General features: G+C 45.9%; 1 protein-coding gene across 3 annotated transcripts; it reads right to left on the bottom strand.

Annotated features, from left to right (window-relative positions):
• Nucleotides 1-479: 479 nt before the first annotated feature.
• LOC137795401 (importin-13-like) lies at nucleotides 480-27,321 on the bottom strand. Of its 3 annotated transcripts, none has more exons than XM_068592838.1 (23): nucleotides 27,115-27,319; nucleotides 26,691-26,777; nucleotides 20,754-20,879; nucleotides 20,285-20,641; nucleotides 19,318-19,571; nucleotides 15,461-15,601; nucleotides 15,049-15,190; nucleotides 14,140-14,306; nucleotides 13,770-13,890; nucleotides 13,003-13,150; nucleotides 12,718-12,899; nucleotides 12,535-12,561; nucleotides 11,547-11,681; nucleotides 9,608-9,760; nucleotides 9,252-9,332; nucleotides 8,998-9,135; nucleotides 7,861-7,957; nucleotides 5,537-5,589; nucleotides 3,369-3,435; nucleotides 3,170-3,228; nucleotides 2,958-3,047; nucleotides 2,233-2,414; nucleotides 480-2,120 (listed from the first exon to the last, which is right to left on the bottom strand). In XM_068592838.1, exons 1-23 carry the CDS (start codon nucleotides 27,133-27,135, stop codon nucleotides 2,024-2,026), a joined length of 2,925 nt encoding a protein of 974 aa, XP_068448939.1. In that variant the 5' UTR covers nucleotides 27,136-27,319; the 3' UTR covers nucleotides 480-2,023. The 3 variants fall into 3 exon arrangements, 2 of the variants coding, with proteins under 2 accessions (XP_068448939.1, XP_068448940.1); XM_068592839.1 differs by having other exon boundaries at nucleotides 27,194-27,319; XR_011078391.1 differs by lacking the exons at nucleotides 480-2,120; nucleotides 2,233-2,414; nucleotides 5,537-5,589 and having other exon boundaries at nucleotides 2,982-3,047; nucleotides 27,115-27,321.
• Between the last annotated feature and the right edge of the window lie 173 nt (nucleotides 27,322-27,494).

Here is a 27,494-nt window from a genome sequence, read left to right as displayed (position 1 = left end):
TTCTTTAAACTGTGACAAACTGTTTGTATTGTTTCCCACCTCACGATGGGACGACAGAGCACAGGCCGAGGAACGTCCAATCAGGTCCTTCCGCAGTGTCTCACGCACTGAATACGTTTGACCCCCTGACCCCTAAACCCCCCCTAAACCCCCTCCACCCCACAAAACACATACATGCTACATGTCTGCAGGCACCTCGGATAAGACAGAAGGATTAGACTGAGATAAAGTTGATCAGAGAGCACAGAGTACATTTCGATGTCGACCGGTCCTGCTGATTCACCGGACAGCGTGTAATTAATTTTTATTTTTTTTACAGCCGTCACATCACTTCTCCCCGGCAGAATGGATGAGCACAGAATGTCGGCGTTTACCTCTTGTTGCAACAAAAAAAAAAAAAAGACTCTGAACCCTCTAATCCTTCTGCGTCCTCTCCAAAGCAATGACCCCCCCCCCCCTCCCTTCCCCCCCCCCCCCCCCCCCAGGATGTTTGGTAAATAATTTGAGTGGCATCTGAGTGTCAACAGATATATAGATGAGTCTGGTTCAATGATTATCACCAGCTGGTCATTCCAGATGATAAAAAAGGGGCCAGAAAAGTCTGAATGAGTGAGCGCTCTTTAGTTTCAAAGATAGGCGGAAGTTATGGATGTGTACTGTAGGTCCAATATAAGTGCACTGAACAAGTGGAGAGAAAAAAAAAGATACATCTGTGCACACACACACACACACAGGCGCGCGCACACACACACACACCTCTCATTCATACATACAAACAAGTATGAACACGCACGCACACACTCAAATACACACAAGTGTTCAGCAATAACTGTTAATATGCACAACTTGATTAATATTTTTGCACGATTACAGTGACTAAGCTGTCCTTCGACAGGATTATTCGTCCCTCCGAAACACTCGGTTCCCTTAGTTTCCATCTTGTGCCTCTTTTTCACTAGCGGCTACTATAACCCCCCCACTTCCCCTTTCTAGCCTTCACTCCAGGCAGTCCTGCTTCACCGTAGGGACCAATGCATAAGAGACGCTCTGCAGTCCGAGGAGACTGCGGTATGACCGGGTGGGACTGCGTGTACGTGAGGTACAGCCCTGTGCACACGCACACACACAGCCACACACACACACACACACACACACAGCCACGCATACACACACACAGGGCTGGCCAAGAGAGCAAACTGTTTTTAAGTCCAGTTGTGTGGTTGTGTGGCTCATCACCCCTCTACCCCCCACCCTCCACCCAAAAAAGGCAAATATAAACACACACATAAAAAAAAATAATCACAAAACATGTCATAATTTGGCAAATGCAGAGATCACGGCGGCATGGCTGGGAGTAAGATATTGTTGTATTAATGTCACTTCTCCTGCAGAATCCCCTCGCGACATTGGTCCTTCTCTCTTCCCGTTAGCAGCAGCAGGACTGACGACTCCCTCCCCCTCCCTCCCCCCGTCTTTCTATATGTGTATACGTATACATTTATATAATTCCTTTGATTTATTTTTGAAAAATAATGTCAAGTAGCTACGTACGATACCACTACCATTTCATAATGGATGCTAAAATCACCAGGAAACAACCTAGGGAACCACAGGAAGATCTAGAAAAGGCAGAACAAGACAGAGATAGAAGGAGGCGAGAGGCAGCATGCTGCTGGGACTGCTGCTCGAAGCTCTCTCAAAGAAATAAAGAGAGGAGGGAGAGAAGGGAATCAATCTTAAAACAGAAAAAGAAAACCGGAGCAGAGAGGACAGCCTCCCGAAAGCCACCGGACGATTTAATGTCCGTCCATTAATCCGCTTGGCGGGGTCTGGAATGGTTCCTCGTCTCGTCCTGCGGCGGGAGGGAGGCGGTTTTATCGTTTACAATCATTTCATGACGTCTTCGCTGATGGGGGAGGGTTGTTTTTTTTCGTTGTGAGAACTGCGTCACCCCTCCCGCTGTGTGGCGCCGAGGGCAGAGGTCACATTTTCTTTTTGGGGCGAGAGTTCCAAGGGTAGAGTTTCAGTAGTCGGCGGCGTACTCCGTACCGTGGAGCCCTCTGCACAGCAGTGTGAACTCCTTCACGATGTCCTTCACCCTCCTCTTGTTCACTCGTTCTCTGCAGGACAGACGAGGAGGCGGGGGGATTAACACAAAAAGTACAAATACATACGATCGGTAAGTATCACGTGGCGTCAATCTTGTGCGCAAATGTCCCGGCCGTGCGTCACCTGAGTATCTGCTGCGAGAAGGTGTCTTTCTGGAGAGTTGTGACCCGCGATGACGGGAACCCGGGCGGCTGCAGCGCCTCCTTCAGCCACATGGCGAGCAGAGAGAAGCAGTGCTTGTTCAGGGAGAAAAGCACTTCTGCAAACTGGTCCATCAGGCACCGAGAAGCCCCGCCCCCGATGCCCTGGAGAGAGAGATAGAAAGAGGGGAGAAATTAAGTCAACAGGGATTTAAATTACGACAATATCCTTTTCCCCCACATTACATCAGCATGTTCATAGACTCCTCAGACTATCCACATTTCTTGGAGGGTCACGTTCAGTTAGTTAAGAGTGAACATTTTAAAATGGTTACTTCCATGCTACATACATTTCCCCACTGTGGGATTATTATTGAAAGTAATGATATTCAAATAATTCCACTATTAAAAGTGTAAAGACCAACAAAGATGGTTTTGAGTAGTTTTAATTTTTGTGTTTTACAACGAGGAGCGAATACGACGTCTTTGCATCAATGTTGGACTTTCATTAAAGTGCTTCTTCACCTGAAGTCACTGATTATTTTCTATTTGCTCGTCTGTTCTTTGAAAAAAACGTGACTTCGAGCGTTTTTTGCAAAGTATTCCTCTGCTACTCTGATTCAGGAGAGTTTCCCACTGTCGTCCCCAGCTCCCCCAAAACTGCCGAAACTTGGTGGAGTGATTTGTCTAACGTCTGACGCTCCTCACCTCCAGCACGGCTTGCATCAGCAGCTTCCCGTCCTCCTGCACCACTCGGGCCAGAGGAGGCACATCCGAGCAGTGGGGTAACAGCTCAGTCTGAGGCGGGTGGGAGAGGGAGGGGGACACAAAAGACAAATGACTCATCTGTAAACATGCAAAATCCTGCAGGGTTTAAAAGTTGTGTGTGTGTGTGTGTGTGTGTGTGTGTGCGTGCTCACAAAGAACAAGCACGTCGACTTGACTGTCGGAGCCTCAGGAAATTTGAGGGACAGAACTCCTAGAAGTGGAAGTAAAAGGAGTCAGAAACATAAATAAACTACTGAAGAATGGTGTCAAAGAAAAAGAGAAATATTTCTCCGGAGCAGAACAGTGTGTGTGTCGCGGTGTGTGTGTGTGTGTGTGTTTGTGTAAACTTACCACAGTGGAACACTGCTTTCACGTCGAGACTCTCAGACAAGAACAAATCGGGCTTCCGTTTGAGGGCCTAAGAGGCAGATAAAGGCATTAGACAGAGCGCGCTCCTGACGGCGCGAGCCGCTCGGCACTGCTTCACCACATTCCACTGCATAAGCTCCTCCATGCAGCCTGGTAGCCGGGTCTGACAGCAACACAGGGCTGGGAACAGATCCGCCTACCAGGCTTTTAAAGTACTCTCTCCATCCGTTTAGGAAAAACTACATCCAAACTCGTACAGAGATCCTCCTTCAATGCAGAACTGGGTGCAGGTATAACAAACAAATTGCAAAAAATCAAACTTTTGAAATAATTGGGAACTTAAGTCAAAACTAAAAAAGGCAGTGATGTTTTTTTTGGTTGACGTCAATTGCATTTGAAACATTACTTTTTTTTTTTTGGTTCACTGGATTGAATATGCAACAGAAGTGTGTGAGTACTTAACATGTGCAGGTAAAGAGAAATAATCATCTTGTATAATAATGAACTCATTCAGGATGGAGGAGAGAGGGAGAGAGGGAGAGGGAGAGAGATGAAGGTCAGATCTATCCAAAGATAGAAAACCCAAAAAGAAAAAGAAAAAAAAGAAGAAGAATGAAGACAAAAATATAAAAATAAAAAACAGAAGAGCCATCAGCCAATTTGTCTGGACTGATTAATATTAGTTGAATATTAATTCATTTGGGCTTTGATTGGCTCCGGGGGCTGGAATGACTTCAGAGGAGGAGGAGGACCGGGCTCAGACACTAAGCAGTCACCTGGGACGCCGCGGCGTTACATCGGCGTCCGGAGAGCGCCGCCGCGTAAGCCAAAAATATTCCATCTTAAAAAGACGCCGAGTGAGCTGATGTTGACTTTTCAGAAGAAAAAAAGTGGGAATTAACGAGTAAAAACGATCTGAAGTGCTAAAAATAGATCGTGTAGAATGTCCACAAACAGGAACTCATTCCTGGATATTCTGAGCATTAGTATTAATTAAAAGAATCGATGACAATAAATGTGTTGGTAGTTGCACACTCAGAACTGTGCAGGTCAGATGTTAGTGGAAAGTGTTACGTTAGCCGGAGCGAGCTAAATATTAGCAATTTGTCAAAATATGACGCAAAACCTATAATAAAAAAAAGCACCGTCGAGACGTTTTAGTGTCTTTCTTAGTTTTTGAGAAGACTTTCTTCATGTGAGTGTTACGTTAGCCGGAGCAAGCTAAATATTAGCAATTTGTCAAAATCTGTTCCAAAACCTATTAAAAAAAGCACCATTGAGACGGTTTAGTGTCTTTCTTAGACTTTCTTCATCTAACTGTCAATTGTTCAATCAGCCTCGGGGGTTATAAACCAATTTCCTCAACGTCGGCATGTTTTTTCTGACTGCGTCACGACGTCCGCAGAAGAAGAAAAAGCTCTCTCAAGCGCGGCTCCGCTTCACAAAAAAAAAGACGACAGCTACTTCGAGGACGTCAATCATCTCCACGCGTTCGAGCTGTTACCAAACGTACGACTCGGATGATAAACCAGCCGCGTCGACTCTGAGAACCTTTCGACGCGTCGCGAGTCCGTCACACTTTACCGCAGCAGTGTGATTTTTTTTCAGAAGCCATTCAAAACCCTCTGCCAGGTTTTTTTTTTCTTCTCTCGATCAGTTGATTAACTGAACGCGAGGCGCATTACAAGTAGCAGACAGGCGCTTGGTACACCTCCGTGAGCAGAGCAGACGGGTGTTGGTGGTTTCTGCAGTGTGAATTGATCATTTTCTTTCCCGTTAGATATTTTAAAATACGTATCTCTGTTTGTAAATTGGTGGCGAGCATAAAAGAGCTCATTATTATATGCATAAAGTAAAGAGGTCTATTATTAGAGGTCTGTTCTTTGCGCGGCGAGGTGACTGTTAGAGTCGAAAGCCTTTGAGGAGAGACAGACATCTCTCCGGTCAAACATTCCCCTCACGTCTTCATTCCACCGCCTCTCGCCTGTGTGATGGGACGCCTGAGGGCCCGAGTAACAAAGAACAGGAAGAGGTAGAAGAGAGAGGGAAGAGGAGGAGGAGGAGGACAGAGAAACAGGGAGAAATTACAAAAAGAGAGAAAGAGAAAGAGAGAAACCCAAAGTGAATGAAATAAGAAACCAAAAACACACCTGAGCTTGGAGTTGCATAAATGAATCAACAATATCAGGATGATCCCTGGGTCCTAAAATATAATAAAGATGAAACTTAAGAAATCATAAGAGAATAAGAATAATATACAAACAGCAACTGAATAGATTCAACAGTCATGTGGAAATAAAAGAGAACTCAAAAATATTTCATTGAAATAATTCACACGTGAGTAAGGAACGAAGGGGAGAAGGGGGGGAGGGGGGGGGGGGGGGGGCTTATGAAGCTTTGGCAGAGTCTTGGTAGAACAGACCGACCAAAAAACAGAAAAACAGGCAGAAGACAAAGACATGGGTCTGCTCGGAGAGAAACGAACAGGAGGAACAGAAAGAAGTAACGAGAGAGAGAGAAAGAGAGAGAGAGAAAAGAACAAACCTAAAGAAAGCAAAGTGGGGTTTGGAGTGGGAACCCAGGAGGCACCTCTGTTACTGTTACAGTTTGGGAGGGTGGGGGTGGCGGGTGGGGTCGGGGAAGAGGCACCAACACCTGAATGAATCTTTTCACCTCCCAGACTGGGTCTCGGTTTGGGGAGGAGGTTCTGCAGAGGGTCCATTCAGAGACGGCCAATAAGAACCCCTTTGCTTAAAAAACAATAAAAAGGTGAACCCTCCCATAGCCGTCGGTATGAAACACACTCAAGAGATCGGGACGGGTTCTGGCATCACTACACCACTGTTCCCCTTTGTGCTGCAGGACACAGACTACTAGAATTAGTGTTATTATATCGTTAAAATGGGTTAGAACACACATTTCCTAGACATGAAGAATCCACTTTTTTCTTCTTCAATGGCTTGAGATTGACGTTGGGTTCAGGGGGCGGGGTTTGGGCTCCAACAACAAACTTGTAAAAAAAATAAACAAAATGAACGTCTGTAGTAAGTGCCCAGCGTTAGCTGTTCCCAGACTCCTCAGTACCAACTCCAGCCCTCATCCACACACACACAACCTCCTATGAGAGAGAATACAGAGCTTATTCAGAGGGCCGCGACCTCGACTACCAATCGGCGGCCGCATTGAGCCGCTGCTATGTCGCACGTCAGCCCGCTGAATAAGCTCCAGAGGTCTCGTGTGTTTGCGACCGTATCCTGCACTGATACTGTCTACAGAAAAAAAAAAGGCACCTGCTTCAGAAAGGAAAGAGTTTAGAGGCAGGAGGAGAGGCAGCCATTACTGGACCAGTCAAAGCGGGACAGGAGGAGAGGAGAGAAGAGGGGGCAACACAAAGGGGAAGGGGAGCGGCAGACAGAGCTGGTGCGAGTAGCCTGAACCACCCGGAGGCGGACGGCGTTACAAACATCTCATTCATTGTTATGTCGAGTGAAACAAATCTGAACCCAAGATCTGGCACGCTTAAGACACTCCTGATCGACACTGAACAACAACAAAAAAAAAGTCATTTTCATGCAGCTCAGACACTGAAGCGGTGAATGCAAATGAATGGATTTTGAAAACAAAATATAAAATGAGCAAATGCTAGGCGGATGAATGTAGAAGACGTTACATGAGTTTGAAGCAAATCATGATATTCTTAAAACGATTTAAACAAAGGTCTGCAAAAAAAAAACCCGATCATTTGAGCTTTTGTTACTTCATCACAGACTGATCGATCGAGGATCAATGAGAGCAAACGTTTAAAGGTCGACTGTGACAACAGAGACCAGTGACCTCTGACCTTTGGTGTTTTTCCTATTCGTACCTTTCATTTACTGTTTATTATCTGGAAAAGTCTTTTCTGCACCGACATTTCCTTCATAACGTCCTGCGCGTGTCTATTTATTCTGTGTAAAGATGGTATTTCTGCACAGTCGAAGATAAAAGATCAGGCTCCACTAATATTTATAAATATTATACACTTCGTATAATTAATTTCACTGCGTCGGATTATTTCCAACTCGTGTAATCCCATAAATTCCCCCCATTAATTCCAAAGCGTTGCTAAATTTAAAAGTCAATATTTATTCAGAAAAAATGACGGAAGCAGTCATTTTGATGTTTATATTTAGTGGAATATTCTGCTTCAATCCGTGTTTGTTGGCGTGTAAAAAGCCGGTGATGACGTCATAAAATATGTTGAAACTATAAATAAAATGCTTCAAATAAAGACATTCGGTACAGCCCTAAAATACACTCGTGAACTTCTATTTTTACAATTCCACCTCTCTGCTATTAAAAGATTTGATTTTTTTTTTGGATCCTGTGAAATCAAAACACGATCAAAAACATTCAGACGGTTTATCACGCCGACACGTTTTTCTTTTTGTGCGACAGTATTCACAGTCCCGCCCCCGCCGCCGGACCCCCCTACCTTGCTGGAAGATGGACAGCGTTACAGAGGTAACCAGCTCAAACAGAGCCTTGATGGGTGGGAAGTGGTCCGTCTGACTGGCGAAGATGTGCACCATCTGAAGAAAAAAAACAAACAAGCAGGACTTCAGACATCAGACGCTCGCCGGGTTTCACTCGCACACAACAAACCGGGTTGCAGGAAACCAAAAGGATGTCTTTACGGGCACTGCAGGTATCTGATAACCGTGTTCACATACAGCTGCTTATCATCACATACCTCCTCTACTGCCGCTGCCCTCGTTTCTAAAATATGGCCGCTATATTTGGGTGATTTATGTTGTGATTTTTTGTGTTATTTTTTTTTAACATTCGAATTGACGGCGGTGTGAGAAAAACTTGTGAGAGCGCAAACGTGTCCGAATATTAAAGATGCAGTTCAGCTGTGGGAACAGACTTCTTTATTTTAGCATTGTTTTCACTTCCAGTTGGACTTTGGATTGATTAATTGTCTAATTAATGAGATCAATCGTGACAATAATTCACGTCTCTCTCTCACAAAAATCGACCCGTGTTGAAGTTTAACTTCAACCTGAACTCTTTTTCTCTCATATTTCTGTGTCTAAGTGACTAAACGGGGACATCACATTCTTATAAAAGTGTTCCAGTATCGAGGGAGAACGCTTCACAGACGGCATCCGCTGAACAGGCTGCGGTGTAATCGCTCGGGGCCAACTCCCCCATCGACAATGTACATGGACTAAAAAAAAAAAAAGAGCTTGTTTTTACCACTGACAGACTCAGATTGTTATTATAAAGGGCTGACAGCGTAATGGGAACAACCCTACAGAGATATAAAACCTTTTGCTTGGAAAAACAGGAGCACTTTTAGTTTAGTGTATGTGCTTTGAAGGTGAGGAGTTGCCTCGAGCGATTGCTCAGCATCCCGTTTCTGCAGCAGCCGGCTGCAGCGTTTTCCCTCAATACTGGACCAATTTAAAAACAAATTGTTCTCTCCATTAGTCACTTTAGACTCAAACACATGGGGGTATAAGGTCCGTCAGGTGTAGCGTTAGCTCGTACACAGCCCTTTTTGTAAAATATATTATAAAATCTCTCCGCATGCACGTATCAAAAGGAAGAATGTGTGTCTGTGTACCTGTCGCGTGAGGTCGAGGGCCGGGGCCTGGGGAATCGTGCTGTACATCTGCCCGAGCATCTCGCTGAGCTGAGACACCATGGGGGCGAAGTCGTGGAGCAGAGTCTTCACCGACTTCTCGAAGATGGCGCACACCGCCTGGAGGGAGGACATGAGTGTCAGTGACGCTTGAAATGTCATCTCCGACTGATATCTCGCAGAGAGCGGAGCGCTTTTTCCTCGACAGTACGAGGTCGCGGACGACAATGACTCACCTCCACGACCTGCGAGTCGTTGAGCCACTTGCTGAGTACGGTCTGAATGAGCGCGAACACTTGCTGCAAAACCACCACTACCTGGGAAACACACATTATTACTTTCAGACTGCAAAGGAATGAGTAGGAAGTCATACACGAGCAGTTAGCATTAGCATTTACACACGAGAGCATCCAGCAGACATCCCTCCAACCGGCGTTAGCTGATGTATTTAGAGCACAGGGGGAGGAGCTCAAACTGCAGCTTTAAACTTTTTAAATGGAACACCATATATATCATCCATAGATTCACTCTGCTGGTGACAGTGATGACAATGTGTGTATGTGTGTGTGTGTGTGTGTGTGGGGGTACTGACTGGGTTTGGTCCGGGTGGAGGCGGGGCCGTCTTGACGGGTGGCGCTGAGCCATCTGCCGACTCGTCGTCCTGCTTGCTGATGTCCAGCGTGGTGAAGAGGTTGGACAGCAGCCCCAAGATGTGGATGATCGCTAATTTATTGGAGGGATTGGGCTGAAAGAGGAAAGAAAGAAAAAAGGGAGAAGAAACAGATCGTTATATTTGGGAATTTGCTCAGAAAACCTAACTACGGATCGGTTAGTGCCCGACAAATGTAAGGGAAAAAAACAAATAGTGGTGCGAATACTTTGGTAGTTAATTTAAAATGAGTTCTTGATTCAGTACACAGGGGCTTATATCATACTCTAATAATCCCATGAAAGCACAGTAAAGTGTGTAAATTATTATTAATACGTTTTATATCGACTGATTAAAAAACCTAGCACAAAGGATGACACTTAAATCAAGTGCAAGTTAGTCAAAAAAGTAAAAATGCATACAACAAAAAAGACACAAAAGCACCTTGAGCGAGTAAAAAATCTACCGAGGTCGTTTTATCAAACGTTTCCATTCAGGTTTTCCGAGGCTTCAAAAACACTCATAAAAGCACTTGAATGGAAACACGGCTCTGTTGAATGTACATATTGTATTTGTGCAGAAATTGCCTTCATTCATAAAACTTAGAGAGATACATTTTGTCGATCCCTCATTCAAACCATTCAGCCGTGACAGTGAACCTTTGGGATAGTTGTTATTATTATGAATTGAATAAATAGAGAATAAGAGAAAAAATTGCCATTACTTAAATCAACAATTGATGGATACTAAATATTTGACTCAAAACAAGACGTAAATCAACGGGAAGGTAATCCAGCAGACAGAAGGTAACGATTCGTTCTCACACCAGTTCTCACTGCACACACACGCGGCAGGTAAAATCATTAATCATGTGTCACTAGCAGTGTTAAATCAATGCTCCGTATTCATGGTGATGTAACGGAGCCAACGAGGGAACACGAGTCTCACATCCACATCTCTGGTCTGACGTCGACGCCGTCAACTGTACAACCGTCTCGCTACAGCAGGAAGTGCACGATCTGCACTGAGACGTGACTCCGTATCGTTGTGTTCGTGGCGTCACGGTCATTCGCCCTCCTCCTCTGATGTAATGCAACCCGACGGCCTCCCCCACTAGGTGCCACTGTTTGTCCGGGCTCCAGACCGCGGCACCTGATTCAGTAGTCTGATGTCACGCCGATGCACCGGTGAAAAGCGAGGCGGAAAGAAACATTGAGAGCAAGGGAGGAAGTCGGGGACAGCGCGTGACTGAAGGGTGAGACGGGAACGGAGAGACGCTTCATCCAACCTGACGTCTCTGTTCAGCCCACCTTAAGTCTCCAGTGATGGCGTGACAAGGGATCAGGAGGAAGTCTGCTTTATTCCACATATAGCAGACATCAAACTGTGTATTTTTAGACAATATCCGCTCCACATTTGTACCATCCAGCGGGACCAGTCTGAAAACCCAGACTCGATTAGAACCGACATTTCAACGGGGATAAAGACTCTTCTGTGTGCGTGCAAATGTAAAAATAAATAAATAAAAAAGCATGACCTACTGTAAGTGTGCATGCATTTTTCTTCTTCTTCTGAGCTCAATTCGTCCCCCTCTCTAGTTGCTGTGACGTGTGTGTGTGTGTGTGTGTGTGTGTGTGTGTGTGTGTGTGAGAGAGAGAGAGAAAACAGTGTGTCTTTGCTACTTCCGTGTGAGTCACTAGCCCATGTTGCAGGGTCAAATCCAATCTGGTCCCGCAGAGAAATGTTCCACTGCGTTGACACCACACAGAAACAAGGCCTGTTCCTATTGGCCAGAGTCCAGCTCTGCCTGCCTGCTCCGTGCTTGTGTGTGTGTTTGTGTGTGTGTGTGTGTGTGTTGTTACATGTTAGTCCGCGTACGCACCGTCTCATCCGCTAGCTTCTCCAGTTGCTGAATGTAAGGGGTGATGAGGGAGTGAAGGTTTCTTAAGATGTCTTCCACCGGGAGGGCGGAGAGCAGGAAGCCGAGCGCCTGCATCAGCCACATACACTGACTCGTCTGCAAGAAAAGACGAACGAAAAGGTTTTAGCATCCGTTTCACGCGAGCGGTCTTTTATTATTACCATTAATATAATTATCTCGGCCAGGAGACTCATGCATGTGTGCACCTCTGTGTCCGTCCAATCTGCTGCAGAGAGCTGCATAACAGTTTGGGGCGGCCAGTTCTGGCTCAAGGACCTCTCGTGGTTGAGGTGACTCACACATTGCCGGAAAAAAAAATCTTTATCGCCTGTTTTATTGTGCTATTAACTGCCTGATGACGCCTCCCTCACGAGCAGGAAGGGGGGGCCACGAGTGATAACACATTCAGTTATATTTTGTTTTCTGGCGAGATCTTATTAAATGCTTCATAACAACAACTTTGCACCGATCGCCTGCGTACGTCGCCGCTTATTTCTGAGTGTGAATGAAGTGTGTTTTCACGCCTTTGTGGCTCCACGAAGGGTTACTCGACTGCAGGTGGACTCACATGAATGCTGCTAAAATACAGACTCATAGTCTTTCATAGTTTTCCTAATTTATGTTGTTTATATGCTGATATGTTGCTCTCTTTTTTTTTAAAATTATTATTCCCTTTATGTTGGACAGAAGAGAAACATGCTTTCAATCTTCTGTATGTTTGCACCAATGAAAAATTGACAATAAAACTGATTTTAGGTTGTATTCATTCAATCACACAATACAACAGCGGGTCGTTGTTTGCTCTCTCCTGAGTGCATTATTATCACATAACAATTTTTAAGGCTAATAAAATGTGGAAATCATATTACGCAATTCTTTCTCAGCCTTTCTTATTTAAATGTCAACTAAATGCCAAAAAAATTAAGTGAATGTGAGAGAACACACTGACCTTGTGAATCTGCTTTATGAGCACCTCCTGGAAAGAAACGAGAAAGTCAGAGTGAAGGTTGTATTACTTTGAAACACAAGCAAACATACCCAAACTAGCAATAAAAAAACAAAATAATACAACAGATGTGATTTCAAAGATGAATGTCATTTCTGGAAAGCATGCTAGCGTGCAAACACGAACCTGCGAGACAGCTACTATGTTGGTTGCGTAGGGTGGCAGGTCATATTTGCACTCCCTACAAATCTTCTTGAGCGTAGACACAGAAGAAACAGAAAGGTCCGGGTTCCCCAAAGCCTGTAGCACCAAGGGCAGGACACTGCTGAGCATCACCGGGTGGTCTGCTAACCATTCAGCCAGAGCACCTAGTGGGAGATTACCAGTTCAGATACCGGATGAAGGTCCACCCGCGTCGTCTTTGGACGACACTAAATTGGTTTTGAAGTTGTATGACGCGCTAAATCTCACCGATAGTGAACATCACCGTGTCTGCCAGCTGGACGTTGTTGATGCTGATTCTGGGGATGAGTCCTATCAGGCCGGGGATGACGTCGGAGTAGTTCACGTCTATCGTCTCCGCTATGGACTGGAAGCCGTACAGTAAGGCTTCTGTGTGCTGGAGGAGGAAGAGGAGGAGAGCGGCCGATGAATATGACATTTCAGCAATGAAAAGGGTGGAAGGTAAAGGTCTTGATAATTAAAATAGCTACTGTACAGAGCAGAGGAGAATGGAGATCTTTTGATGCCACTGCAGCGTTTATTTATTTGCATGCTAAAAATGTGGCTATTAATTCTAAAAATATATTTTATTTTGTTGATTTTAAGTTCCATCTTATTGAATGCATTCTATTTCGTAGTATTATTTTAAGTGGGTTTAATTTTCTGTCTCTTTTTTCCCCTTACTAAAAAGTATGTTTGCTGCATTTCTTGTACAAAAAGATTCAATATATACATTTTGTCTTTTTACTATTAGCAAAGATTAAAAATAAAAGCTGAAAAAAGAAGTGAAAATAACCCAAATCAACATAAGAATTGTTTAAATCCTGTAAAATATATATTTTAACTTCCTCTTAGCTGTTCTTGTTCTTAATTTTAATGTAAGATTGTGGACTTACAAGCCAATACAAGTATAATAAAGTGAAGAAAAAATAGAAAACAGACTACCGGCGCTCACTCAAAGAAAGCAGAAAATAGTTCACATCGTCTCTGTGCTCGTCTGTGTGCGTCTCACCCACCTGCCACGATGTGGGCTGTTCGGCGTTAGTCAACAGTCTCCCTAGTTTATCATACAGGTTACTCAGCAGCTCCGCTCCCAGCATCTCATACACGTACATGAGCGTGTCCGAGATATCCACCCTGAGGGACAGACGCGTACAAGCGGACATTTTAGGCGCATGGAACATTACGTGGTCGATCTATTTGTCAGACAGGTTTTTGCCCCCTCAGCTGCCGGTCCAGTGAGAGTCTATTAGAGGAAAGCGCACTCATAGGCCGACCGATCAGAGAGCCATTTTCTGGAGCACTTTGACTGTCACTAAAACACTTGCACTCAATAGCGTGCGGCAAAAAAAAAAGAAGACAGGTATGAAACACAAGGGGGCCAACCTGTAGATCCTGAATTGCTCTTTCTCATCGGAGGACCATGATTCGTACTCCTGGTCGGTGGGAAACTGGGCTTTGTGGAGCAGAACATCCACCAGCTGGAAATACACCGGCCTGTAGACCTGCAGATACACCGCCTGCTTATCCGCCTCGAATGACATGATTTCATCCTGAGGAAGGAATGAGGAGAATACTTTTTAAGTCTGGAACATCTAATTATGTCTGCCCTTTGAAGCCCCATCTGTTATGATGGGCAGAGGCTGTTAACAGACACAGAGGTTGGAAAATACCACCCGGCACCAGACGAATGCAGATCAATTTGGTCGGTGATGGGTTGATTTGATCAACCTAACAGTTACGTGGGTGAGTAAACAAAGGGGGCATTTAACGACCGCTTGAATTGTTATTTAAAAAAGTAAATTACCAAAGCGTCGCGGAGCGGAGAGATGCTTCTGGAAGGTTCTGCGCTCTAGTTTGAATCACGAGCGTCATCTAAATTGACCGCGATCTGCTCCAGCAACCGCAGGAAGAGAGCGGTTACTAGACTATTAACCTTTGCGGCTGCAGTCAGGGAGAAAGTTAGCTTCATCTCCTCTATCTTCTCCACTGACCAGAGTGAGGTTCTTCCTCTTTGCGATTGTCGGCGGATCACATTCTCAAAATAATTAACCATTTAATCTCGGTAACTATACATTGTCTGCTTGCTAAATCTTATGTTGGATAAAGTAGAAGAGAACGGGATTTGTCATTTTTAACAAACTGTGTGAATGAAGCACATTTAATTTAAAGCAGGATGTGCAGGGCAGCGATGTTTTTATACAGTCTGGTGCAACGTGCAGAGGTTATTTTGTGGAAGTGAGTAAAGCAGGTGTATTATGCCAGTTGGTGGGTTCAGATTTGAACGTTCCTTACTTGTAGCGTGTACCAGAAGGTGAGCGTGAGCGAGCTGGTGGTCTCGTTGACCGGGTAGTGGCCGGGGATGCCTGTACAAAACATGATCATGTTGACCAGAGCCAGGAAGCTCTGCCAGTGATCCACCTGCTCCAGCAGAGTCCTAGAGTAAAGAGAGAGACACAGGAACACATGAGACTGAGTGACTGAGTGAATTTATTGTTAAGAAAGCGGTTTGTCTCATACAGTAGGTTATAAAAAACAAATATATGTATTTTGTTTCGGATTGGCTCAAACCTATTTGATGTATTGCCTTCAATATCATTCCTTTATTGATGTTTTAATACCATCGCCAACACTGGATGATTATTGAGTCATGTATCATTTTGGCAGAGACAAATGTACTATAAAATCTCCGCATCAGCACACACACCTGGAGTGGTTTTCTCCCAGTGTGACGGCGATACGGCAGATACCGTGGCAGGTCTCCATGTCTCCGTTCTGGACAGCCTCTCTGAGCTGCTCCTGGAGGGCCAGCACTTGAGGAACCATCTTCAGCAAAGTGTTCACATATCTGCAACCCACGGAGGCACACACACACACACACACACACACGCACAAACAAAAACAGACAGACGCAGCAGAATTGACAGTTAGGAGTCTGGTTCATTTAAAAGAAAAACGGGTGAAAAAACACTGCGCACACTGCTGTTCATGTGAGAAGTGCATGGCGTGCACAGCCGGCGAGGCTCCGCTGGCGAATATAAAACTGACTCACGCATCGCTCACAGCTAGTTTGATGTATTTATTGCTCCTTCTCAAGACAAGTGTTTATTTCAAATCAAATCTCAGTCCAAGTCAATCCAACCTCTGCTCCAGCACACCCACCCTAACAAAAAAAAAAAATACCCACACATCTACCCGGGAACCAGAGGCACTATTCAAAGCCTTAGCTCAAAGCTGCTGTCAGCTATTATCCCGTCTTCTTCCTGCTGTCTCAGCCGTCTATAATTCCCCCACTCTCCGGCGAAAACACACACGTATGTGCGGACACAGACGGACACGCACTGGTACGCACACACTACTCGACACAAGCTCAGATCTGCTCATGTGACAACATCAGACGACGTCCTCCTGTCGTCCTTAATGACAGCGTGTGAAGGGGTGACATTTGGAGATGAAGGGCGTGCGCGCGCCTGAATGTCACAGAGGAGATTATGTGCATGTGTGAACGCTATGCATGTAAACCATATTACGTGTGTGTCAGTCTGGAGGAGGTGGGGGTTTATGGTATGCAGGCGATGCTTCATCTTTAATGAAAACATCAATACGGACGTGGGTCCACAACAATGAATATTCATCAATGATACAGCAAGGTTGTGTGGGTTTGTTAAAAAAAAAAAAAAAAAAGGTTAAAAGAAAAAATAAACAAATTAACACAGAAAAACCCCGGTGACTAACAGTCTGTCACTGAGGATCAAGTATAGAGCCTTCACATTTTTGCAGAATTTCAACTAAAAAAAAGGCACAATTAGTAGAAATTGGGGCTTTTCTAAACGTTGGACATTATTGTCGTTATTGTTTCATAAGATTGTATATTGTCTAACATTTTTTGATACTGTAAAATCGTATCACGGCATAAGTGTGGTCTTTTCCTGGTATTAAAGTAAAGTGATGAAAAAACCAGACTTCACCCACTTAGTCATTATATCCATAGTACTGGTTATTATTGAGCAAAATTGTGTATCGAGGCGACAATATCACCTCGATGAGGCGAAACTCCTTCTAAAACGACCACCTGATGGCGAGCAAAAATAACAGCAAAAATATTGTGTTTACAAACAGCAACAGAGAAATCCTCGTTGTGCCTTCAGCAGCCCCGCCTGGTTGCTGACTCCTTTTTTTTCTGTCCATCGAATAATTAATGAATCGATCAACAGCTTTAGCATTAGCGTAATCCCTTTTGGGAGAGCCAAACAACAACAAAAAAAAATAGCGGCCAGCCGATATGCATTCTCCGCTCTGCAGGTTAAATGCATTTTGCGCCGCGGTCCTTTGGAAGCATTTATCATTCTAATTTCCCTGAGGACTTCTCTCTCTCTCTCTCCCTCTCCCTCTCTCTCTGCAAGCCAAAGAGCCGGCTCTACGGCCGCGCCTCGTAAGGCCGAGGAGTCCTCCACGGCAGCCCACGCCAACTCAGCCCTTTGCGGGGCGAGAGCTGCACCCTGCCGACAGGTGAGGCGTGGGACTCTGGCCTCCATCTACCGAGCCTGTTACCTGTGGTGGCGTTCGCCCGCATCCTCCTCTGTGTTTTGGGGGCCTGAGCAGCGGTAGGAAATGACCAGAATGTGTGTGAATGAGTGATATGCTCTGTGTGTGTGTGTGCATGCAAGTGGCCAACTGCACTCAGAAGATCATTCATTTTTAACAAGGTGCTTTGAGAAATGCAGGTCATGCGCCCCTCAGCTGCGGAAAAGAAGCACTTGGTGCGCATGTGATGCGATTAAAAAAAAGGACAGAATGGTATTTGTTTGTGCTCTAACCCCCATTTTTCTCGTAAACAAAAGACATTCTGGAGGATTTCTCTGAGACCGTCTGCTGCAGTGTCCTCTCCTCTAACTCCTAGCTGCCTCTGTCCTCTCCTCTTCTCTAACTCCTAGCGGCCTCTGTCCTCTCCTCTTATGCTCCCTGCCCTGCTTGTGTACACTTTCTGTTTCCTTCCTGACTCCTCCTTCATTCTCCCTCTCTCCCTCTCTTCACCCCCCCCCCCCCCCACCCACCTCTGATCCCCCCCTCTGCAATTACCGCACCACTCCGAGACAGGGGAAATGGGTTGCCTGGCAACAGGATGCAGCTGGACCAATAGCATCCCCCCAAATGAGTTGACTGTAATGTGTTTAAACAGAGGGAGAGAACAAGAGGCAGGGAGGAGGGCTGACGGTGAGAGGAGAGAGAGAGAGAGAGAGCGAGAGCGAGAGAGAGGGGAAAGAAAGAGCACAAAGAAAAGATAAAATAGATAGAGCGAACAAAGAGAGCAGAATCTACAGATGGAAAATAAAATATATATACGGGATGTGACTTCCTCAAGAGGATGGAGGCTTTTCTATCACCTCCTCTCTTTTATAGACGCAGAAACAACGCGCACAATATGATCACACAACGCTCTGACAAAAACAAAAAAGGCCAGATGTGTGTCAAGAGGTGCCATCTATGAGAGAGTCGAGAAGCCTCTCGGGAGGACCTGACGAGAAAACCAGCAAACAAGCAGCGCTGTGATCGGTGTTAAAATGACACAAAACAACACAAAGGGAGGAAGGAAAAGGACGTATTTCTAAAATTAGGAAACCGGCTGAAATGTAGAGGAGAAAGATCTGAAGAATATCTCTCACTGACGTGTTCGCATCACCTATCAGGAGCCCAGCCAACCTGTAACTCCATTAACTGTCTTTCCACCGTCTGTTTGAACGTGCTTTAACCAGATCCATCCCTCCAGGTACCTGGAGGGATGGATCTTCATCCTCCGTGTTCCTGAAGGGATGGAGACGTCTTCATCCCTCCAGGTGCACGGAGGATGAAGACGTCTTTCTTTACGCTCGCACACTTTCACACCTTCCCCTGGCGCCCTTTTTTCCTTCTCTTTGCATCGTCCCATCACCAACGCCCTCTATCTTCCGTCCTCCTCCTCTCTCTCACTATGGGAGGGGTAATGGGTGCTCGCCACGTCTGAATCAACCAGGGCATGATGACATCGCTCCCCAGTTCTCTGTAACCATGGCAACGCCAGCCAACCGAGAAATGCCGCTCTCCTCCTCCCCCTGGCTGTCAGCTTGCCCTTTATCAATCCCTCCCTCCTTCCCTCCCAGTTCACACCCTTTCTGGTTCCTGTCCTTGGCTAACGCATGTATCTCTCTCCTTCCCTCTCTCCTCCCCCCTCTCTCCTTCTCTCTCCTTCTCTCTCCCTTCATCTACCCTCCTCTCTCTCCTTCTCTCACCCCTCCTATCTCCTTCTCTCTCCCTCTCCCTCTCCAGCTTCCCCTCTTTTTTTCTCTCTCTCTCTCCCTTGTTCCCTTCCTCTCTCTCTTTTTCCCTCTCTCCTCCCCCTCTCTTCTTCTCTCCCCTCTCCGTCTCTTCCACTCTCTCTCCCCTCCTCTTTCTCCTTCTCTTCCCCTCTCCAACCCTCCTCTCTCTCCCTCCCTCTCCCCCTCTCCATCTCTTCCCCTCTTATCTCTCTCACTCTATCTCTCCCCCTCCGTCCCTCCTCTCTCCCTCATGTTGTACCCTAGTACACACCTTTGGGAGTCGGGCTGCGAGATGGCGTTGACCACGGCCTCCACCGCCGTGTCGAAGAGCTCCGGGTCCGGCAGAGCGCTGAAGCAGTCGTGCACCAGGTCCTCGCTCTCGTTGAGGGGAACGTCCAGCAGCACCCAGGACGACAGGCATCGCAGCACGCGGGCCTTCACCGCCCCGGGGCTGTCCGTCTGCCGCAGCAGTTGCTGCAGTAAGGGACACACCGACCCCCACTCGCGGCCCAGGGCGCCACGGACCTGCAGGGAGGACGATAATGAGGGCCGGACCGCTACTGTATCGCTCACGAGCGATGCGTTCCTTCCGGTTAATAAGCAGGCTCATTTCAAGTTTTTTCTGTATATGCCTTCACGTCGCTGTTGACACACCAATTGGATGCTTTCTTGATACATTACTTTTTCGGAAAATAAATTATTCACAAAGACGAAAAAACAACATCTTGAATGAACGCGAGCAGCTGCACAATAACCGTTCAAGCATAATGTGGTTCAATAAATACTAAATTAAGATTAAAACTAAAATGATCTGATCAAAGAAGAAGTATTGTCCCCTGCACAGTCCTTTATATCTCATATTTAAATACACGTCACTTTAAAGATTACACTTTCACATACAGTACACTTATCTTTAGTACTGTTATCTGTTTGTCTGTGCACTTTATTTTATATTCTACTGTGCATTTAATATGTTTCTATTTCTGCACTGTGTTGATGGTTGTTGTTTGTTGTGTGCACCACCCGCCAAGACAAATTCCTTGCATGTGTAACATACCTGGCAAATAGATAAATGGTTCTGAAGCATGACAAAGTTCAATACTCTGAGCTAGAGACCCATTTCAGTAAGTTCTCAAGATGTATTTGAGGCGTAATACGTACTGATGAACAAATGAATCCCAGAGGAAACCTGAGACTATTAGACAGGTGGAGGAGCAGGCGGTTCCTGCGACACGTACCTGTCCTTTTCTGTACTGCGGCAGGCGACTCGTCTGGAACTCCTCCGGCAGGACAGTGAGCAGCTCCAGCAATGCCAGGCAGCGCGCCCGCCCGTCCACCCCTCCCCCCTCCTCCTGGAACACCCGCACCATCTCGGCCACGGCGCCGGGCCAGGCCTCGGGCATGGTGTTGAGCGCCAGGGAGGCCAGAGCCACGCACAGCCGGGTGAGCACCATCTTGGAGCCCGAGGAGAAGCAGGCGATCTGGGAGAACAGCTGGGTCTTCAGAGACTCGTACTGGTCGGAGGGGATGTCGGACCAGTAGCGGGAGATCTTGGTGTGAAGCGCGCTTGCGCCAAAGTACTGGATCTCTGGCACCTGTGAAGAGTTCATGCCAATAAGGCCACCGTGAATTGAGATAGATGCAAATGATGCTAAAGCACTTTTTCAAGTGCATGTTTCAATGCGAGTGTTTGTGTGTACATGATACCTTATCCGGGCTCAGTAGGGACCAGCAGAACTGCCAGGCCTGAGGCGAGACCTGCGCCTGCATGAGCCATTTCTGGGCCAGGTTCTTGTTTTCTATATTGGGATCGTAGTACAACTGGTGGAGGGCCTGGAAATAAAGAAGAGGAGAGCGAAGAAGTCAAAGAATCCGTACGATCTGTGAATGGTTAAACCGCTCTGCGTGTGTTCGGGTACGTGTGTTCAGAGACCTACGAAGAGAAGAGAAACTCGGTCCTTTGAGCTCTCGTGTGATGAAAAGAGCTGGTTACCTTGAGAAAAAAAAGAGCATCTTTTCTCATGCGCAACCAGGCATGCACACAGACACATGAGTAGACAGTTTACCTCGAAAACCTGAGCAATGGAGAAAGCAATGACCTGAAAACAGCACTCTCTGAAGTACAGCTCGGAGTAATTTGAGCACTTGAGTGCAGGGAGAACAAGAGGATGCAAGCCAAAGAGAAAGTAGATAAAGGATGAGTATGAGAGAGGGAAATAAAAGAAAGGGGGAGAAGGGAGCTTTATAATTAAACAGACACCTCTAATCCTGGCGGTGCCAGAAGAGAAGGTTTTGGCACTACTCTTGCAAAAAAAATATGCATGTTTCCCCCACTTCACTACTCTGTCTACACCAATGCACATGCTTACTTAACAAAAACTGCTAGCCGTTAATGTCTGACAACAACACAGAGAGGGCGGGGGGGCGAGCTTCTGATGCTCGTCTTTACCCCTAAAGCCCGCTCACATAAATTCCTCCACTAGCAGTCATCCTCTCCTCTTTCCTCCCCCTCTCCTAATTCGCATCCCTCCAGCATAAACTGTCCATCCAGTTTCATTCCATCTCTCTCTCTCTACACGTCGTCTCACTCGCTCATCAGAGAGGTTCATAAGCTGCCATAGGAGGTGGGATGAGGGGGATGGGGTGAATGGTACAGTGTACAAAACCAGTATGGTTTCGCAGAGTACGATGACGGTGCAACTGCAGCTGTAGAGAGGAACGTCAACACACAGCGTCGATGCCGAGCAAAAGCGGAGAGCCTCAAGTGGCGCTCTCTCTCGCTCCCTTTCTCTTGCTCTCTCTCTTCCCGTCTGCCGTCTTGCAAAACGCAATTATCTGTCTCCACTTACTGTACGAGCCTCTGAACACGACTGGCTGGGTGTTAATGAGCTGGCTGTTTGCAGAGAGTCAGGTGGCAGTTGTTCATATGTGTAAGAGACAGCTATAAGTGCAGGTGCAGTAGTAGCAGCAGGTACTGTATGCGCTGTAGGTGCGTGGCTTCGACTTGTTCAACCGTGTCTTTGCGCTTTCAGTGCTGTTTTACAAAAATCCATGTCCGAAAATAGACGTTTCTTTTTTAACAATTGAACAGATTACTATAGACAGAACTGCATGACAGGACAGATGAAATATGAATTTGTTATTGTGTTCCAATCCAGCGCTCTCTCCCTCTCTCTCGCTCACTCTCACTCTCTAAAGATCAATACCTCGCCTTGCAAAAAAAAAGCATCATGTTTTTGGTTAGTCAGCTCCACTCTTCTGCCCTTTTCTGTAAACGAAGCTGTGATATCAGAGTTCAAAGCAGCAGCGGATCATTACCGCAGTCCGCTGTGTGATCGCAGACCTTTCCTTATCCAATCCCAAACAGCGCTGTGTCGGAGCGCGGCTGTTCCTCCGCGGTTCATTATCAAAGAGCAAGACACAAAAACGGTCTGTTCTCTGCTTTAATCTTCTCACAAAGAACCACCGCCTTTCTCATAGAAATCACAGCAAACGTGCGGCCGTTATCTCGACTAACTAACCGTAATTGCCCATCACTCGTTTGTTTATCAAAACTGCACGTGCACAAAAGAAAACATGCAGCACGCCACCAAGAAACAACAGCTTTTATTTTACTCTGTCGCAACTAATTGTATCTACAGATGGTTGCAACCTGCCTGAAGCGCCCGGCTTCACCTGAGGACGGCGAGCTCTTGGCAGACGCTGTCAAAGGTCTTTAGCCTTCGTCTGCAGTCCCTCTCCGGCGGTAGGAGGGAGAAGAGGGATGCATATGAAACAACAACATGGCTCAGTTAGACCATCTGCTCACACACAACCACAGATTTACTGCAACCGGTATACACTTGTGTGCTCACACTCCCAAGCCCAGGAGGATAACTGCAGGGTAGGTTAAAGATGAGCTGCGTTTCAGGTGCAATATAAAAGATTGTTGTTATCCAAGCTACTTCGTTTGTTGTTGACCAAGTCCGATTTCGCTAACACGGCGGTTACGGTTGAAAAACACTGTCCCATACCGATGGCTTCGTCCCAGAAGCGTAGCGTCCACCATCAGGTAAACACTTTCAGCTCTATCGGCTCTTTTGCCGTAGTTTGATCTGTTAGCGCTGCTAGCACTGTTAGCTGCAAGCCGCTGCGATGTTGAGAGAAGTTAAGAGGCAACAGAAATGCTCGCAATCTTGTATGAAGAACCTTTAACAAAAGGTCCAATATCTATACAATACAAAACAGAGAGGACAAATAAGAAGCAAATCACTATCAAGTATCAACTATCAAGCATGGCTTTTTCTGTAAGCATTAGAGGAGTCTTCTTTCCCATATGAAGCAGGAATTGCACAAGCCTGCACACATGTTGTCATCACACACTGCATTTACACACAGCAGGTAATGGAATCTCGCCGCCACAGGCCTGGTGTGTCTTCGCACCATCTGTCCACTCGAGTGTCACACCCAAAGTCCTTGTGGCGATGGGAGGGGCAATGTTGTTGCCGTGCCGCACAGTGGGGGGAGGGAAGGCGTTGTCGCACCCCTGACCCATCATCCTGACTGAGCTTAGTGCGCCATAACCGCGAGAACCAAAGACGTGCAGAGGAACGATGATTAATGATGGAACAGAGAACAATAGTTCGGGCGAGAGTGTGCGCGGGTGGTTGTTGACAGCACACGGCCAAGAAAGAAATTAAGAATACCATGTTGCCAATAGTGATGAAATCTCAGTGCATGAAAAGCAAACAAACCCATGCAGCAAGTGTCTCAACGTGCAAACCCTCAGTTACAGTTTCCACCAAATAATTCAGAATGCTGTCTGGAAGCCTGCAAAAAAATAAAAGAATGAAACAAAAGTGCTTGCATCAGGATGTGTGTGTGTATCATGTAACCTACAAGACTTCCAGACGTGATTTCCACCTTGAGACCATATATATTTCTGTCAAGGACTGGATGGTAATAGTCATCAAGTTCCCCCTTCTCCCTCTGAAAAAGCCTCTCCAGCCACCACAAAGCTACTCAATAGACCATGCCTCACTTCTCCGTGTCAAATTCCCCTGCTATGTGCTGTAATACGTTAGCTGGTAGGCTGAATCATATCCATAAAACTGTTTAATAAGAGAAGAAAGCCCTAGCTGTTACCTACACATCTTATTCTACTTGAACTGTGCTAAAAAAGGCAGAGCCCGGACGCTACACGCTTGTCACGTCTCGATTCAAAAATCGATTCTCGATCGCGTCCGCAGGTGTGCCGATTTCAGAATCGACTCCAGTCTGCTGTGTGCTAAGACAGGCGGTGCGGCACATTATGGCATTAGAGCAGAGTAAAGTGTGGAAAGGATTGTGTCGTAATCTAGTTCGACAGCCGGAAAAAGGGGTAAGTCAACACTGCCAGACAGAAGAAAAAAGAAATGTGGAAGTTGTGAAGGATAAGAATCAAGCTTCTTACATTAAGCATTGTTGTTTTTCCCCACACCTTATCCCAGCAAAGTCAGCACCTTGCTCAAAAGTTCAAGGTGCTGAACCACACTGACCCAGAGCTGTGCTGCTGTGGTGCCTTTATGGTGGTAGTTTGTCTCAGGGGGAAGCGAAAATGGCTAAATCGTGACATTTCCTCCAAAGTCCACGTGATTGAGAATAGTGGATTAGTGATTCTAGACAAGACGAATTATAGGCAAGCGGAAATGTAATGCAGTGTGTACGTACCCATTCATTATAGACACACAGATGCTGACAATGTGGTACTTTGTTTTAGACACCCGAGATTGGACAAAGAGCTTTTTCTATTGGACACAGAAGTACTGGGCCAGGAACCATCATCTCCACCACCATGTATACAGCAAGCACACACTCTCCACCGCCCCACAGAACAACAGTGACGATTCTACAAGTTCGCTCTTCTTAATTTAGTCACTCTTTTACCAACTGATTTTACTCTGATCGTTTTCATGGGACGCCCATTTGACTTTCTGCGGATGAACACATGGACGTGTCTGCTGCCGGTGCTGTGTGTGTTTAGTTGCATGCTGTTGTGACTGCGTGGCAGAGAATGTAATACAAATAATTACAGGTGAAAGCAAAATCGCAGATTTTTCTAAGTGCATTAAGTTTGTGTGTCTGACGCAGATATGAAGTTTTCAGGTGCACCCACAGTCGGATACTTAGGAACCTTTCGTCTCCCTTTATTTCCAGTGAATGAACAACATCATGCTGCTTCCATAAAATAAGTACAAATATATCAGGCTGAATTATCGAGAACGATAAAAGTCTTAATATTCTTTCTAAATGTAGCGGAGTCTTAGAAAAACAATATCTCATCAGTTTTATAATGCAAGCGTGTTGTTATTACAAAAGTGCTCAATGCCTTCAGGGGAAATTATACCTCAGATGCTGTTTGTCATGTTTTATCAGTTAATGAGCTTACTGATGGCGCTGGAGCATTCGGCGAGGACCAGGGTCTGAAAATGGATCTTAAATTACACAAAACCACACAAAAACGAGAGCAATCGGAGTAGATTATTTTAATGGATGCTTTGTACCGTCTGTTTCTTTAGAAAGGGTTGTTTTGGCAACTTCCATTGGAATGAAATTTTTAATTTACAGAAAAAAAATAGCTTGATTTGATGAAAGATTCAGAGCAAATCTATCTGGTTGGGTATCAGGTACTTTCACTAAAGGCTTTCCTAATACATCATAAGAAATTATTTATGATGCTCCCTGTAACATGAATTATACATTTGCTTACAATATCTACTAGTATTTTCTACGATTTTTTGAAGGTGAGGGGAAACATGAGAAGCATTTTCTTCATGCCTTTCCGATCCCCGAATGATAGCGGAGCACCACTTTCTTCACCTGTACACATGAACAAATATATAAGAGGCTAATCCGCAGGGAGGACAGGACCTTTGCTCATTGTTTTGTCACCCTTTTTCCTCCTGTATCATATCAGAAACACATCAGGCCAAGCCATTTCTCCCCCACAGGAATGTGCTTCTCTCCTTTAAAACCTGCCTCTAATTCCTTTTCTGTCGCATCGCCAAACCTCCTCTCACCCCCTCCTCCTCTTTCTTTACTGGCACTGTCACAGACATCGACCCTGTCCCACCTCTCCCCTCCAAACCAGCCAATCCATCTCATCACCGTCTGCGCTCTTCCACAGGAGCACCTTTTCTCTCTCTCCATCCTCCCCCATTGTCTCCCCCCACCCATCCCCTCACGTCCGAATCAGCGGCCACCTAGCAGGAGGGAGATTTATCACAGCAACCTACAGCCACAGTAAACACAGCCAACACATACACACACACATACACACACACACACACACACACACACACACACACACACACAATCGAACAGAGGAAAAACAAGATCCAAGACGAGCCTTTTACCACAACAGAGATGGCTACAAACTGTTATTGTGATGCTCATCTGATCGTACTTTCTAAACATTAGCCATTCAATCAAGACTCATTCAAAGACGTGAAGACCGATGAGCTAAAGTCCCCGGATGCAAACATCACTTCTCCAGACAAAATCAATATTATCATGTGGCTACACGGCAGGAAAAAAAAGCTCCTCAGCTTCTCCCCACCTCCTACCACTCCTTCAGCTGTTTCTGTTGCTTTAGAAAAGAAAACCACTTTATAGATCGAGACTAACCTTCTCAACGTTTTCCACCGTGAAGTCCAGGGCGCCGGTTGTCGCCGCTATCCTTCCCGGGGTCTCCATTTCTCCGCCGGCACGGAGCTGTCAAACGATGAAAGAGGAGCAAAAATGAAACACACGTTCAGGAGCCAACCGCCACCGTTAAACTCACCGGCATAAATACAAAAATATATATATAATACAAAAATTACATCCACAGCACAGGCGTTGGATTCAAGCAAGCTAGGCTCGACGACCCCCATGAATTTAGACACAAGGATGACACCGAGGAGCTAACCGCTCGAAGCTAACGTTAGCTCGCGCTAGACGGACACTAGCGTTTATATAGCAAGGGCTCGCGCGCGCCGTGCTAACGTCCAATAACTAGCATGCGTGTAACGTTAACTGGAATATAGCATACACACACGGATATACTAACATGTTCGGAGTGAGACAGCATTCTCAAAACACTGCCGCGTCCGTGTATCGCTCCTAGGAGACCCTTGTTTTTTCCACACCTTTCTGTCCTGAGACGGCACGAGACGACGCTGGCTGGCAGCGGCAGATCCCTCTGCTCCGTCACCGAGCGAGGGCTTCGCTGCTGCGTTCAGGGGCTGTGGGAAATCTCGCGATCACGGTTCGAGGACCGCCCAATAAGGCGATAAATCAAAACATGAGATTTTCTAAAGAATATTCCCACGTTAATATTAAACGTGAAGGGGGTACACAAAATGTGCTGTGTGTTAATTTCAGTTATGCAGAATTAGTGTTTGCAAATATTCTGTTATTCGTATAAACAGATCCGATCTTGAGTCTCAG

Source organism: Clinocottus analis, unplaced genomic scaffold, assembly GCF_023055335.1.
Source record: "Clinocottus analis isolate CAN_PGR_092001 unplaced genomic scaffold, fCliAna1.0.p SCAF_28, whole genome shotgun sequence".
NCBI lineage: Eukaryota > Metazoa > Chordata > Actinopteri > Perciformes > Cottidae > Clinocottus > Clinocottus analis.
This window is presented reverse-complemented; position numbering and strand designations above follow the sequence as displayed.

Bases quoted from the DNA above. Each gene is read 5' to 3' on its own strand.
- LOC137795401 (XM_068592838.1), bottom strand. From the start codon at position 27,135: ATGCTGTCTCACTCCGAACAT. The intron at 3,048-3,169 runs GTGAGCACGCAC...CACCCGCCTCAG, and splicing joins AGTCGACGTGCTTGTTCTTT to ACTGAGCTGTTACCCCACTG. The intron at 2,121-2,232 runs GTGACGCACGGC...TCTGTCCTGCAG, and splicing joins TTCTCGCAGCAGATACTCAG to AGAACGAGTGAACAAGAGGA.